At 45.7% G+C, this 16,677-nt stretch overlaps 1 protein-coding gene across 1 annotated transcript in view; it reads right to left on the bottom strand.

The window, feature by feature from the left end:
- SYCE1 (synaptonemal complex central element protein 1) overlaps positions 1 to 16,677 on the bottom strand; it is a 20,988-nt gene continuing 4,311 nt past the window's right edge. Inside the window, exons 2-12 of the mRNA XM_044305647.1 lie at positions 5,323 to 5,366; positions 5,180 to 5,239; positions 4,789 to 4,863; positions 4,653 to 4,700; positions 3,083 to 3,137; positions 2,879 to 2,968; positions 2,704 to 2,767; positions 2,403 to 2,469; positions 2,207 to 2,324; positions 985 to 1,074; positions 1 to 200 (exon numbers count right to left, since the gene is read on the bottom strand). Coding sequence (XP_044161582.1) covers positions 53 to 200; positions 985 to 1,074; positions 2,207 to 2,324; positions 2,403 to 2,469; positions 2,704 to 2,767; positions 2,879 to 2,968; positions 3,083 to 3,137; positions 4,653 to 4,700; positions 4,789 to 4,863; positions 5,180 to 5,239; positions 5,323 to 5,366 — 859 coding nt within the window. The 3' untranslated portion in view covers positions 1 to 52. The remainder of the gene's footprint in view (positions 201 to 984; positions 1,075 to 2,206; positions 2,325 to 2,402; positions 2,470 to 2,703; positions 2,768 to 2,878; positions 2,969 to 3,082; positions 3,138 to 4,652; positions 4,701 to 4,788; positions 4,864 to 5,179; positions 5,240 to 5,322; positions 5,367 to 16,677) is intronic.

Genomic DNA, 16,677 nt, shown 5'->3' on the forward strand with positions numbered 1-16,677 from the left:
CTTTAATAAACTATGCAAAACAGAAATAAACCCGCTCAAGGATTATTAACCCTTATGTGGTTCTCTGCCTGGAGAATGTGAATAGAATACTCCTGGGGAGGAGGGCGACCCCCTTACTGATCTTCGGTTGGGGCTCATCTGCAGGAGCTGGTGACACCAGAGGCAGCTTCCTTTCGGAATCTTCCAGCCACGATTTCAGCCTGTCATCCACAATACACACAGGACTGGTTATAGACAATGCAAAATATATAATTAAGGCTAAAAACTCAATGAAAAGAAGCTACCAGTTGTGGCTGTTTTTACATAAGCGATACAAAATGAGTCGGGGGGTCAGGGAAAAGCCTAAAGTTTTGTCTGTGATTGTGTTTGTTTGTTTTTTGTGTGAATGCAATGAGTTTTTGATGTGTGAAGAAAAATTGAAGAATAACCCCCAACATCTCCCAGCAACCATCAATGAAAAACACATTGCATCCGGGTGCCTTCTGGACGTCCATTCATTTCTACAGGGCCCGGGCTGAGTGAGAAACGCACAATATAGAACATGCTGCGCAGAGATGATCAGTGATAAGCGGCGCTCATGTGCACAGACCCGTTGAAATGAACGGGTCAGGATTCAGTCCAGATGCTAATTGTTTACAACACGCATTGCATCCAGAAAACTCGCTCATGTGAAAGAGGCCTAATTGGGAAGACAGCTCTGGATGTGACTGGAGCATGAGACACTGGAACTTAGAATTTGAGCAGCAATATGGTTGTGGTCATGACCTTACACCTAGAAAACCTGATGATAAACTTGTGGGTTATATGCGAGTATGAATTGTAAAGCAACATTCCTACATTCCTTAATTAAACCCGTCCGACAGGTCAGAAGACACAATGATGCGCCTATAAGATGCTTTTTTTTTTATATATAATTTTTTCCCTTGCACATAACCTTGGTGCACTGCCACTGAGACGGGTTACCACCTCATGCAAGTTACTTACCTGTTATATTTGTTTTCTACTTCCGTCTGCCGCGCTGTCGCCTCCTCCAGCATGACCTTGGCACGTTCGTTTTCTTCCTCAAATAGCTTTCTGTAAGATCATGACAGATACACATCAGAGCCATGCAGGGGGGTATGTAGTATAGGACAGACCACAAATTACTGTTCCCTTTTTTCATGGGCCTTCTGATGTAGGCACCAAAAATGCATAATTCAAGTGGCGCATCCAGACGCCCTTCTCTGCCTCCAGCACAATGAGATATCTGTGTATATTTCTTAGGAATTCCCTATACAACACATTGCACTTCTAAAGTCTGATTTCAGGACCCTAGAAGCGTCAATTTTGACGTAAATTTGTTTTCCCTTAGTCCTAACAGCAGCACAAGTGGGGTATTTGCCCCTGTGAAGCTGGTCAGGACAGGCAGAATTTTTAATGAACAAAAATCTCTGCCTAAGTATCCTAATTAGTAATTAACTAATTAAGCCCCTACCCCATATAACCCGGCTCCTAACTGGACGGGGTTGCTTTATAACAAGTAACTGATAATAAATCACACAAGGGGAGGGAAATTTGTGTGCTGCTGTTAGGACTAAGGGAAAACAAATTTACGTCAAAATTGACGCTTCCCTTTCGTCCTAAAAGCAGCACAAGTGGGGAAGTAGCAAAAAACCTCACCCAAATTGGGAGGGCTCCCCACTCCCCTCTTAGGAGAGGGCGGCACTTAAAATGGATTGTCCAAAGGCCATTCCCTCCGCTCGTCTGGCCTCTAGACGATAATGTGAGATGAAGGTGTTCAGAGAAGTCCAAGAAGCGGCTGCACAAATCTGATCTAAAGGGATCAGTTTCTTTTCAGCATAAGAGGTGGATACAGCCTGGTAGAATCAAAACATTATAATATTACAATATTATAACACTACAAATAACAATGGGAGACTCCAGTAAGGAGTCTAGCCTGTCCTGGAGTCCACAGGACAATAAAAAAGCAACCCCGTCCAGTTAGGAGCCGGGTTATATGGGGTAGGGGCTTAATTAGTTAATTACTAATTAGGATACTTAGGCAGAAATTTTTGTTTATTAAAAATTCCGCCTGTCCTGACCAGCTTCACAGGGGCAAATACCCCACTTGTGCTGCTGGTTAGGACGAAAGAGAATCAGTTATATCCTGTCATTTAGTGCAAACTGTCACGATTAAAATCACGCAAGGGGGCTCTTCATGTCTTACATTGCACATTTCGCTTCTTCGCTATGCAGGAAGAAGTTTTCTGCAGTCAGGACACCTTCCTCTCTCAGTTTGGCCTCAGTTTCTTCAAGTTCTTTCAATTTGGCTAATTTCTCCTTCTCTATAATTAGAAATGATATATCCAGGAACTGATAAGATAGAAGACCACTTTTTGAATAGTAAGTTGCTGACCACTTACCTTCCTGTAGAAGCTCATTTTTCCGCTCCGTCATTTGGTCAATCTCTGCTTCAAGTCTTTTTGCATCCTGTAACCAACATATATGATTTTTGATGAAGTTGCCTTTACAAAGTGGTTTATATCATGGGGAATTTGCAGCTGCATTTGTAATTGGGTCAATATCCTGAGGGGCTCATGGGTCCCTACTAATACCAGTGCTATAGGCTAGAAGTATGGACCCAGCATGGTCACCCCATATAGTGAAATTAGAATCTGAAAACCATTGCTTTAGCTATGATTTCCTTGTCCCGCATCTCCTTACGTAAAACTCTGCCAGAGCCTTGTGCTTTTTCATCAGATCTTCCATTTGCTCCTGAAATTCCATCCTAAATCAGTACAGAAAACAATAAAATAAAAGTGATTCATTGTAAGGGCAAATCCGGCCACTATGGCGGAAAACAACAGTGATCTGCTCAATGCAGCCCTACATCCCTCACCGCTGGTTTCTCTGCTTCTGCTTCTCTTCCTTAATTTTGTTGGCCAGATTGTCAATCTTCTTTTTGATCTCCTCTACTTGCTCCTGCTGCCTGCAATGATTGAAGGCGATGGAGGGAGGCTTAGATGTGTGTGCTAATAGCAATATTATTTTGTGGAATTGCTGTTGTGTCCGTCTTAAATATCAGGTCACAACCTCTACTTACTTCTGTTCCTTCTTTAACTGATCCTCACGTCGTAGCTTCAGGATCTGGATGGTTTCTGAAAATACAACTGTGATCAGTTCGGGTTCGTTCTGTGCCATTTTAGGACATAATATAGTGGGTAATGATGGGTGTGCCCCGGGTGTGCCCCGGTTATACCGCCATAAAGTGCCCAAATAATACCAATATAGGGTGTGCCCCGAGGATACCACATAAAGTGCCCAAATAATACCAATATAGGGTGTGACCCGAGGATACCGCCATAAAGTGTTCAAATAATAGCAATGGAGAAAAAAAGGATTGATTGGTCCAGCTTGTATTCGTGGTAATCCAAAGCTTTATTCAAAATTCAGTAAAATCCAGGTACAGGAATGCAGGTCTACATGTTTCAGGCTCAATAAAATCCTAGCCCTTACTAGCCCTTAGTCATGAGTAAGGGCTAGGATTTTATTGAGCCTGAAACATGTAGACCTGCATTCCTGTACCTGGATTTTACTGAATTTTGAATAAAGCTTTGGATTACCACGAATACAAGCTGGACCAATCAATCCTTTTTTTCTCCATATCTACATTTCTCCTGCTTCGGGTGAGGGAGCTGGTCCGCGCTATATTAGTGGAATCCTTGGCAGGTGAGAGCTGCTCAAACCCCTGATTTTTACAAATAATAGCAATATACGGTGTGTCACAAGGATACCGCCATAAAGTGCCCAAATAATACCAATATAAGGTGTGCCCCGAGGATACCGCCATAATAATACCAATATAAGGTGTGCCCCGAGGATACCGCTATAAAGTGCCCAAATAATACCAATATAAGGTGTGCCCCGAGGATACCGCCATAAAGTGTTCAAATAATAGCAATATACGGTATGCCACAAGGATACCCCCATAAAGTGCCCAAATAATAGCAATATACGGTCTGCCCCGATGATACCGCCATAAAGTGTCCGAATATTACTAACATAGGGAATGCCCCACAACTAAATACCTACAGTACCTACATAATAATAACCTAATGTGCACTCAATGATATAACTACATGGTGCCCAGAAGTTACCACTTCACATGGTCCAAATAATACCGTCATGTGGTGCAGGTTTATATAATTTGTCCATAGTTTTTGCTTAAAGGGATTATCCAGGCATTTGATATTGATGACCTGTCCTGAGGATAAGTCATCAGTATCAGATCGGTAGGGGTCCGATTATTGGGACCCCTGCCGATCAGCTGTTTGAAGAGGCCACAGCGCTCTGTGAGTGCTTTGGCCTATTCCTAGTCCAGTGACTTCACCATACATCGGTCAGTAGAACGGGGCTGAACTGCAATACCAAGCACAGCCACTATACAAAGGACGGAGCTGTACTTGGTGAGCTCCGGTAACCGTAGCGGTCTCTTCAAACAGATGATTGGCGGGGGTCCCGGGTGTCGGACCCTCGCTGATCTGATATTGATGACTTATCATGAGGATAGGCCATCAATATAAAATTCCTGGACATTTGTTTTGCATTAGAAGTGTTTCAAATATGAAGCCCGTGCGTAGAGCGCCCAGAATCTACCGTAAACCCATTCTCACCTTGCTTTTTCACGAGTATTTCTTTCAGCGACGCTTTTTCTGCATATACTGTAAGACAATAGGATAACACACAGACCCATATACAATACATTCAAAGAACGATGCACACCACGTCCAGTCCATCATGGCCGCTCACATTTCTGTAGTTCAGTCTGTGCTGCTTCTATCTCCTTGTCTAATTCCTGCTTCTCGGACGCTATCTGCTCTCCATCTGCAGATGTAAAGATCCCGCAGTCACTATAGTCTTACATTGTGGTGCCAGATTATCAAATATTCCACCTGCTCTAGGGTCAGCAGGTGACGCCCCCAAGGACCAGGCCCTGGACTGTCGGATGCAATACTTTGTAGCATGCCGGATTATCAGGACTACAATGGATGTAACATGACGGACGCTCTACAGAATTTCTGCAGCGACATCTATCCATTTATGCTTCACATTTGCTATACAGATGTCACCCATAGCAATGTATAGGATGAAATCCGCCTGTAATGCTGGCATCTCAGAACACCTCTCGTCTCCTACTTACCTTTCTGGGCGGTGGTGATCTTCTTCAGGACGTCGTCCATCTTTGGGCCCTTGCTTCCAGCTGTGTAATAAGATGATACATGAGGTCAGTACTCTGAAGAATCGTCACCTCTCCTCCATGTTCTCAGTGTATACGGGACGCACCGCCTCGCAGGTCTTCATACTGCCGCAACAACTGCTCCATGGCACTGCAGAGGAAGGAGAGAAGAGCTCAGAAATCCAGACAACTACTTCACCCATCACGTGCCATACTGTCTGCTGAGCTGCTGTATCTACCATGTGTGATACTGTCTGCTGAGCTGCTGTATCTAAGCCTGTCATGTGTGATACTGTCTGCTGAGCTGTGTATCTAATCCTATCATGTGTGATACTGTCTGCTGAGCTGTGTATCTAATCCTATCATGTGTGATACTGTCTGCTGAGCTGCTGTATCTAAGCCTGTCATGTGTGATACTGTCTGCTGAGCTGCTGTATCTAATCCTATCATGTGTGATACTGTCTGCTGAGCTGTGTATCTAATCCTATCCTGTGTGATACTGTCTGCTGAGCTGTGTATCTAATCCTATCCTGTGTGATACTGTCTGCTGAGCTGTGTATCTAATCCTCTCCTGTGTGATACTGTCTGCAGAGCTGTGTATCTAATCCTATCCTGTGTGATACTGTCTGCTGAGCTGTGTATCTAATCCTATCATGTGTGATACTGTCTTCTGAGCTGTGTATCTAATCCTATCATGTGTGATACTGTCTGCTGAGCTGTGTATCTAATCCTATCCTGTGTGATACTGTCTGCTGAGCTGCGTATCTAAGTCTATCATGTGAGATAGTCTGCTGAGCTGATGTATCTAAATGTATCCTGTGAGATACTGTCTGCTGAGCTGCTGTATCTAATCCTATTTTTTATGATACTGTCTGCTGAGCTGCAGTATCTAAGTGTATCCTGTGAGATACTGTCTGCTGAGTTAGTGTATCTAAATGTATCCTTTGTGATGCAGTCTGCTGAGCTGCTGTATCTAAGCGTATGAGTGGTACAGTCTTCTGAGCTAAATCTATCATATGTGATACTGTATGTTGAGCTGCTGTATCTAAGTCTATCATGTGGGATACTATTTGCTGAGCTGGAGTATCTAAGTATGAGTAATGCAGTCTGCTGAGCTGGTTTATCTAAGTCTATCATGTGAGATAGTGTCTGCTGAGGCGGTGTATCTAAGTATATGAGTGATACAGTCTTCTGAGCTAAATCTATCTGCTGTATCTACCATATGTGATACTGTCTGCTGAGCTGGTGTATCTAAGGCTATCATGTGGGATACTATTTGCTGAGCTGGTGTATCTAAGTATAAGTAATGCAGTCTGCTGAGCTGGTGTATCTAAGTATAAGTAATGCAGTCTGCTGAGCTGGGCTATCTAAGTCTATTGTACGTGATAGTTGCTGAGCTGGAGTATCTAAGCTTAATGCCTCTTTCACACTACAGTATGTCCATTTCAGTGTTTTGCGGTCCGTTTTTCACGGATCCGTTGTTCAGTTTTTTTGCTTCCGTTGTAGTTCTGTTTCCATTCCGTTGTTCCGTTCCGTTTTTCCGTATGGCATATACAGTATACAGTAATTACATTGAAAAAATTGGGCTGGGCATAACATTTTCAATAGATGGTTCCGCAAAAAACGGAACGGATACGGAAGACATACGGATGCATTTCCATATGTGTTCCGTTTTTTTTGCGGACCCATTGACTTGAATGGAGCCACGGACCGTGATTTGCGGCCAAATATAGGACATGTTCTATCTTTCAACGGAACGGAAAAACGGAAACGGAATGCATACGGAACACATTCCGTTTTTTTTGCGGAACCATTGAAATGAATGGTTCCGTATACGGACCGCATACGGAACGCAAAAAACGGACCGCAAAACGGAAAAAAAAAACGGTAGTGTGAAAGAGGCCTAAGAGTGATACAGTCTGGTGTATGCTGAGCTTGTGTATCTAAGTCTATCAAGTGTGATACTGTCGGCTGAACAGGTGGAACTAAGCCTATCCTGTGTGATACTGTCTGCTGAGCTAGTTTATCAAAGCCTATCATGTGTGATACTGTAGCTTCAGCTGTGTATCTAATCTTATCCTATGGGATACTGTCTGCTGAACAGGTGTATCTAATCCTATCCTGTGTGATACTGTCTGGTGAGCTACTGTAGCCGTACTTGCAACCATCTTTATTTTGGCCGCAGAGTCCTACAAACCGCACCATAAAGGGTGCCAATTAACTGTGCCAATTTGGCATTGTAAATACTGGTCTCTATGCTGTATCTAAGTCATGTGAGATACTGTCAGCTGTACCTAAGCCTGTCATGTAAGGTACTGTCTCTTCAGCTGTGTATCTAAGCCTATCAAGTTAGATACTGTCCGGCGTACATAGGCCTATCATGTAAGATACTGTCTCTTCAGCTGTTCAACTGGTGTACCTAAGCTTGTCATGTAAGGTACTGTCTATACAGTTGTGTATCTAAGCCTGTCATGTGAGATACTCACTGGTGTACCTAAGCTTGCCTGTAAGGTACTGTCTATACAGTAGTGTATCTAAGCCTGTCATGTGAGATAGTCTATACAGTTGTGTATCTAAGCCTATCATGTGAGATACTGTCTTGTGTACCTAAGCCTATCATTTTAAGATACTGTCTCTATGCTGTATCTAAGTCATGTGAGATACTGTCAGCTGTGCCTAAGCCTGTCATGTAAGGTACTGTCTCTTCAGCTGTGTATCTAAGCCTATCAAGTGAGATACTGTCTGGTGTACCTAAGCCTATCATTTAAGATACTGTTTTTTCAGTTGTTTATCTAAGCCAATCATGTGAGATACTGTCTCAGAGAACTGACTGGTTGGATTAGTGGTGAGACCCGAGTGTAATGGCCAGTAACTGGGAGGCTGTGTGTAGGTCGGTATGAGACATTTGTCACCTGATGCTGTGGTCTACAGCTGCTGAGAGCGAGCACACGTTGGGAGTTGTAGTTTTATAGAAGGATAACTAGCTATCTGCACCAGACCGCACCGACCAATCAGCAACCAGCTTATAGCCATAAACCATAGGGAAGAAGATAAAACGCTGGCGTGTGATTGGCTGTGGGTTTTACCTCAGGAATATCAGTGACCACCTCACAGTGTATGTATGCCCTCTCAGGCCTCATGTCAGGGGGTAGAAGACCCCACAGAATGACCCCCATCACCCCTCCTGACCCTTAGCAGGAGGAGAGCGCGTGTCCCTCAGGAAATAATCATCTGCGTCTCCCTCGGGACGTCCTACAGTCCAGGGCACCGTGTGAGGACAGAAGCCATGACACTTTGGTTCTGGGTTTTTTCACACTTATGATGTATTGGGGTCCATCGGGTTTAGGTTAGTAAAATGAGAACTGGAATCTGGTTGCTATGGCGACTGCCGCCCTTTTCTATTACTCCATTTTGTATAACTCCCCCTCCCTGTCTATTGGATACAGGGCCACGCTGTTCACCATATTGGCTCAATTTGAAATCATTGCCTGTGGCACAAATTTCACATTCCCTTACGTCCTAACCAGTGGCACAGATAGGGGGTATTCTGCCCCTGTGGACTGGTTAGGACAGGTGGAAGTTTTAATGAAACAATAAAAAACACTGGCATGCACACGCCCTCCCTGCCCCCAATAAAGAGGGGCGTAGCCCTCATGCTATTGTGTTTTTTTCTGTCCTGCGGACAGGACGGGACGGGTGGTGCACTCCTCCATCCTTGCGGTGGGGAGAGTGTTTATTCCCTTTTCTTTATGTTGGTTCCTTTGGAACTGGGCCGCTCCTCCTATGCGGCCGGAGGATGTGTTATGGACTATTGATACAAAATGGATACTTGCTTGTTGAGCTAAGATGGCGGCCAGGCATTCAGCCTACACCTATAAACTAGAATCTTACTTTGTGTTTTTATCATGTGTTTCTTTGTGGTTTCCGTTCAGCTCAAGCAAGCAGTTACAAAGAAAGAAGTAGGTTTCACCCAGGAGCAAGGGGGGAGTGAGAAGGAATTTCCTCTGGCCGTCAAGGTTACAGAAAAGTAGAGAGTTCATAGCCAATAGAAAATATATACTTTATCTTTCACCCCCCCCCTCACTCCCTCCTCTCGTGAAACCCATGTTGTTTTCAGAAATAAACCAGAGATACTGATTAACTCCATGTAGTGAGTTGTCTGTCTGATCTCTCCGTGCACGTATCTTAATTAATTTGGAGCAGTACATCAAATCAAACTGGCAGCTTTGTCAGAACCAGAACAATCCTGGCACCCAACGTGGGGCTCGAGGATTGGACCCTCTGTTCCCGTACCCCCAGAGACCAGACGAGGAGAGGCGCACTAACGGACACCGGGATCGCAACCCGTGATATGAGGTAGGAAAATTGAGTCATCTTGCCTATAAAGTGTCCCCTGGTGTAGCCTCTTGGTGTTCGTCTGAGGGAGGGGTGCGGAAGCAGTCTGGGACGTCCTCGAGGGCATGAAAGTAAGAACCCCATATGTTTTCTTAAAGTCTTGATGTACTGTGTTGTGCCTATAAGTTGTGAAGACCCTGTTGACAAGTATCATTGACTGGAGACACGGAGTTCTCCTGTGTTCCTGTATCGGAGTTCAGCCCGGTGTCTGACTCAAATCTCCATAAAGGGGACGATCACAGATGGGTGGAGAGCGGTTCGCGGTAGCCCAGAGTGTGCTGACCGGAACTCAAAGGTCTTCACGTCCAGTGATTACTCTATGCAGAGGTCTTTAGGCGGCTTCAGTAGGTACGAGAGATAATGGGAAATGAGGAAAGTGTCCCGAAGGGTTACTGTTCACCTGAACAGTACGTGGCGGACAGGAGAGGCAAACGTTTCATAAAAGGATTAAGTAAGTTGGAGAAGAGTTAAAGGTGTCTGTAAAGGAGGCATCCTCATAAAAGGATTAAGTAAGTTGGAGAAGAGTTAAAGGTGTCTGTAAAGGAGGCATCCTATGTAGTGCTACCTGGCAAGTGTTGTTAAACGAGAAGAGAGGGAAGTTAGAAGATGATGAATTGACAGACATGGTCCGTGTGTGGTTGGACTGTAGTAAAGAATTTGAACAGACCGGGGGGGAACTAAATTTTGATGAGAAAAGACAGAGATATTTCTGTAAGCCTGGTGTTGCATTGATACATGAATTGCCACCACCCTATAATGGCGCCGGGAAGAAAGCAGGTGGGTGGACCTGCAAAACATGTGGTCAACAGAATCCCTCCTCCCGTGATACGTGCCTTCCCTGTGGGGTTCCCCACCCACAAAACCACACCTTGGTAACTACTCCCCGGCACGTCCCATCACTTCCCGTGTTAGCTACAGCGCCATCTTGTCCCCAGGCAACGCCCATGAATGGACCTTTAATATCATTCGGTCCGGACCCCCCCCCGTCACTCCTATGTCACCCCTAGTGTCCCGGTGATCTCTATGCTGTACCCGATGATAAACCCGGACGGTACATTCATGCTACCCCACTCACCTGCCACCCTTACTCCTATAATGGTAGGGGGGCAACCTGATGAAGCCGAACAAGGGGGATGCAGACGGTGCTGCAGAATCCACAATGGGCATACAAAATGCACCGGGTAATATGCAAACTCCTTCGCGGGGTACCCCGACAGACTACGGTGATCCGTCAACTTTACCCCTGGCACCACAGTGGACTGTACCCATGACCGTGCGCCCATCACGACGTTCACAAGATCAAATACTGCAGGGTCGGATTACAGAGTTACAAAAGAACTTACAGAAAATTGAGCAGGGAAACCTTGAGACACTGAAAGAAGCCCTAGCACTTAACCGGCCACAGGGACCACCAAAATATGTGTCTTTCACCCCACAACAGTTATTCACCATAGTGAATTTACTGCCTGACTCCGAGACCCATCCCATGCCCTTTTTCAGGAAACTGTCCCAAGTGCATCAAACCTATGGGTGCACATGGTCGGACCTGCAAAGTATAGTGGAAAACAAGACAGGTGAATACTCCACACTGATAATGGATCAAATCCACATCCCTGAACTTAAAGGTGCTAACTTTGACCCCCGGGATCATGAGTCTGGAGAATTCTTTATAGAACAACTACAGAAATGGACAAAAGCTACATTTGCAGATCATTCCATGCAGATCATTCCACCACATTGCAGGACAGCTGCGGGGGATCAGTTGACCCCCACCTTTTTTCTTTTCACAGAAATGTTAGTTTCTGCTGTGTTAGTTTAAGCTCCTCTTTCTGATAAGAAACTGTCTCGCTTCTTGGTCTTTGTGGTTTTTACTCAAATTATGTGACACCCACGGCTGCCGGATGTCTGACAATAAAATTCTGCACTGATTTATATGAGCAAGGGGATTCGCTGCAAACCATTTTGCACCTCATCCCCAATACTCTCTGGGCCAGAGGACCCCAGGATATTGGATACCTCAATGTCCCACCAGTCACTGTGACCCTGAAGGACCCCAAAGTCCTACCATACAAAGAGACTGGACCCAGTAGCCAGAGAAGCCCCTTCCTGTGTCAGAGCTATCCATGCTGCCAGCTCTCTTCTAAACGTCACATCTGACGTTGTGCTGGGTCATCCCCTCACTATTCTGGCTCCCCATGACATTTCTGCCATCCTCCAGCAGACTCAACCTAAACACCTCACTGCACAGCGCCACCTCCGGCTTCCGTGTAGTTTGCTTCTGCCAGATAATGTCACCATTCAGAGGTGCCACATCCTCAATCCTGCTGCACTCCTTCCTCTTCCAAGGGGGGAGTATACTGGAGAATCTGAAGATTTTATTGATCTACAGGCACACTCGAGCTGACACCTCTGAAGCCAGAGGAAAAGCCCTAGCTGACCAAGCGGCCAAGGAAGCAGCAGTGAAAGAGGAAAGAGTCCAGTCAGACCAGATTATGATAACACAGGAAGACCTGGAACAAGAAGAAATCACATGGGACCTCCTGAAACAAATACAGAAACAGGCCACGCCACAAGAAAAATTGGATTGGCTAAAAGAGTCAGCCCAAGAAGAGAAAGAATCTGGACTGTGGACCCAAGGAAGGAGAGCATCTCTGCCCAAAGCTCTCTATCCTCTGATAGCTTCAATAGCTCATGGGCCCACCCATCAATCTAAGACCATCATGAAAGAACTAATAGACAATGGCCCCAGGTATAACCCCTGTCCTGGTGAGGCATACTCAGTCTTGCCTCATCTGTGCGCAGTGCAACCCGGGAAGACCTGAGCCTACACCAACCAAATGTCTCCCCAAAGCCCAGTACCCGTTCCAACGGATTCAAATTGACCACATCCAGATGCCAATGTGCCAAGGGTTTCAATATGTGCTAGTAGTGATAGACTTGTTCTCTGGGTGGCCAGAAGCCTACCCCGTCCGAAACCAGACAGCAACCACTACTGCAAAAAACTGATGCAGGAGCTTGTCTGTAGGTTCGGAGTACCTGAGGTCATTGAGAGTGATCAGGGCCCAGCATTCACTGCTAGATTAACCCAAGAAGTCTGGAAGATGGTAGGGTCACACTTAGCCTATCACACACCCTACAGACCCCAAAGCAGCGACAAAGTCAAACGACTGAACAGGGTACTGAAGTCCAAGATGCTGAAAATGACTGGGGAGACAGGGCTCAGTTGGGTACAATGCCTGCCAATAGCACTATTTTCAGTTAGACACACCCCTAGGCCTCCACACCAAATTTTGTTTAGGACACGGCCTAGGATGGGACAGTACTTCCCATTGCAAATGCATTATGAATCTGTTGCTAAATATGTGATTGCCCTGAGTAAACAATTGTCTAACATATGTGCACAAGTTTTCTCTTCCATTCCAGATCCTGACTCCCTAGAGGGAATACACACTCTCAAACCTGGAGAGTGGGTGGTGGTCAAGAAACACGTCAGAAACACCCTCGAACCACGCTACGAGGGGCCTTACCAGGTGTTGCTGACTACCCCGACCTCTGTGAAACTCGATGGAGGCTTACCTGGATCCACACCTCACATTGTAAAAGAGTAAAGGCTGTCCCGACGACCCTGGAACAATAAGCCATGAGGATTCACATACTGATCATGACTTTGACAGTGGGCATATCTGCAGTGTTCACGCCACTGGGTGATGAATGGGACAATTCACTGACACGGCACAATCAAATTCTAGTCCAGGGGTTGAGACACTCAGAGATTGTTGGATCTGTACCCACAGTCCCGTGAGTTCAACCAGTATGCCTTATTTTGCAATACCCGTGGACCTTTCTGAACTGATTGACCTGTCTAATTCTACCATCTTTCTCACTAGTATACACCAAGTTAAATCCAGTACAAACAAGGACAGGGAAGTAGCCTTACCTGTTGCAGGGTGGGCAGATGCCCCATGGCTCATGATAAACAGATCAGGACCCTCGGTAGATTATAGCTCTACTCCTTGGCAAGAGGGACACTGGGCTAATGTCACATGTTTTCCTAGCTGGACACACTGTTATTGTCTCCAAGTACAAACCAAAGGTATGACATTTAGTCCACACATACACTCAGGTTGCAATGATTCAAAAACAGACAGCCACGTGCAGTGTATTGGTGTAGATGCTGAGAACGGAAAGGATCTGCCCTGTAACAACCGTACTGTACAGGATCTCCGGACAGGTATATCAGCTAACGACACCGAAAGTCAGTCAAAAGGATATGAGTTGGCGAAAGGGACACAATTAGCCAAACTAATTACCCGATTATTCAATAGCACAGAAGTTCCAGAAGATATATACTTAGTTTGTGGACACAAAGTGTACAAATGGTTATCCGAGAATGTCGCCAGGCTTACTCCTGCCACCTTTATAGTACCACACTCTGAAATTGACATAAATGCAGTACCTAAACACACCTTGTATCATAGGGCCAAAGATAACACACCCAGACCAAATGGCAAGCCACATGTAGTAGAGATGAGCATTACCAACAAAATTGTTAGTTCCATCTTCATATATCCCATGATAGCGCAGATGTGGGATCATCTGGTAGTAGCAACAGACTACCTGGATGACCAAATATGGGGAGTGATGAGACTTTTGAATACCTCAAACATTGTGCAAAACCAGTTAATCATTGTCACCAACCAACACACATTAGTTCTAGATTATGTTACAGCTAAAGATGGAGGTATGTGCCAGGTTGTGGGACCCTCTTGTTGCCATTACATAGACCCGCAGGGTAATTTGCAAGTTAAGGTGGGTATAGAGAAAATGGCGGATTTAAGAGATAAATGACTGGATGCACATAAAGCTGGTAAAGATACATGGTGGTCTGATACCTTCTCTTCCCTTAACCCCAATAACTGGTTCAAAGGTATTGGGGGTTGGCTCATGGGAATTGTCCAGGTAATATTGCAGGTAGCCTTAAAAATATTGGTGATATATGTAGTGATTAAGCTCGTTCTTATTTGTGTGACCCGCTTTTCAAAAAGAATGAAGAAAACTGATGAACGACCTATTATGCTCCTCTATGATGAAGAAGGACAGAAGGAAACATCGTTCAACACAGCTCCCCCTCCTCACAATGATGCCTGGCTGAGATAGGGTGAGATGAATCCCAGGGTATTACCACAAGTCCGAGCAACCGGGAGCCTACCTATAAGGGGTAGGTTGTCGCCACTGCGGGTGAAGAGGATACGAATGGTATGCCCAGGGGATTCGCTAGGCGAAGGGAAAGTCTACAATCAAGTCTCCAAGGGGGGACTGTTATGGACTATTGATACAAAATGGATACTTGCTTGTTGAGCTAAGATGGCGGCCAGGCATTCAGCCTACACCTATAAACTAGAATCTTACTTTGTGTTTTTATCATGTGTTTCTTTGTGGTTTCCGTTCAGCTCAAGCAAGCAGTTACAAAGAAAGAAGTAGGTTTCACCCAGGAGCAAGGGGGGAGTGAGAAGGAATTTCCTCTGGCCGTCAAGGTTACAGAAAAGTAGAGAGTTCATAGCCAATAGAAAATATATACTTTATCTTTCACCCCCCCCCTCACTCCCTCCTCTCGTGAAACCCATGTTGTTTTCAGAAATAAACCAGAGATACTGATTAACTCCATGTAGTGAGTTGTCTGTCTGATCTCTCCGTGCACGTATCTTAATTAATTTGGAGCAGTACATCAAATCAAACTGGCAGCTTTGTCAGAACCAGAACAGATGTCTTCCGGCCTTAGCCGTGTCTCTCCCTTATGCACAGCCCTGTCTCAGGTTGGGGCTTACCTCTTTCCGGAGGTGGAGCGGCGGTAGCGGCGTCCCGCATGTTTGGCTGGGCGCCGCCATCTTGCGGAAGTGATGTCAGGTGACGTCACTTCCGGTTTTCACTCCGGCCGACGTTAAAATGTGTATCTCCCTTATGCAGAGCGGAGGTGGAGTGGCTGGAGCGGCGTCCCACATGTTCGGCTGGGCGGCGCCATCTTGCGGAAGTGACGTCACTTCCGGTTTTCGCTCCGGCCGATCGATAACGTCTGCCGGAGGTGTATTTTAGATGATCTAAGGCCATGGGGGCCTTTAAATGTTTCAGGGTCCTTCTCTGGGTCCCTAATTTAGAGTTTTTACCTTGTTATTCAAAGGAGATAAACTCAGAGGGTTACCCCGCCCTTTTTGGGGGCGGGGCTTTCTTTTTTGGCGCCAACAAACCCTATTTAAACTTGGTGAAGCTCCAGGTTCAGTCTCCTGGAGCGCAGCTTGCTGTCAACCTTGAGTGTGGTTTGGTGCTAAAGTGTTTGCTACCTCTGTGCTGAAAATCTTTGTTGCTTACTATAAGAGCTTGCTAGGATCTTCTGGGTAAAGATCCTGAAGCTTGCGATTAAGCTCTGTTTTCTTGGATTTTGCTAAATTCATGTTTCTTTTCATTTTCAGCCATGTCGTCTACCGGTGACGGAGAGCGAGAGCCCGGCAGGAAGTCCGCGGGCAAGAGGCGCCACCTGCAGTGCCATGACTGCCAGATCGTCCTGGAGGACTCTTATGATTTCTCCCGGTGCCCACCCTGTAGGGCCAAGTCACTCCCCCAGTTGGAGCCATCTGTCCACGATGTGGTCGATTGGGTGAAGGGGTACATGGAGTCCAACATGAGCCAGGTCAACGCCTCCATACAGGAACTGAAGAGTACCCTGGTCGCCAAACGTCATCGTCCCTCCTCCCCCCATCGTGCGATGGAGGCTTCCGCCAGGCATGAGGACCCTCCCATGGGGGTTTCTACTTGCTAAATCCCCATCTGTGCCACTGGTTAGGACGTAAGGGAATCGTTAATTTCTAACGATAATTTGTTTTCCTTTAGTCCTAACAGTGGCACACAAATTTCCCCCCCTTGTTTATTATTATTTTTTTGTCTACTTGTTATTACACAATAGCATGAGGGCTACGCCCCTCTTTATTGGGGGCAGGGAGGGCGTGTGCATGCCAGTGTTTTTTATTGTTTCATTAAAACTTCCACCTGTCCTAACCAGTCCACAGGGGCAGAAT

Source organism: Bufo gargarizans, chromosome 9 (assembly GCF_014858855.1).
Source record: "Bufo gargarizans isolate SCDJY-AF-19 chromosome 9, ASM1485885v1, whole genome shotgun sequence".
NCBI lineage: Eukaryota > Metazoa > Chordata > Amphibia > Anura > Bufonidae > Bufo > Bufo gargarizans.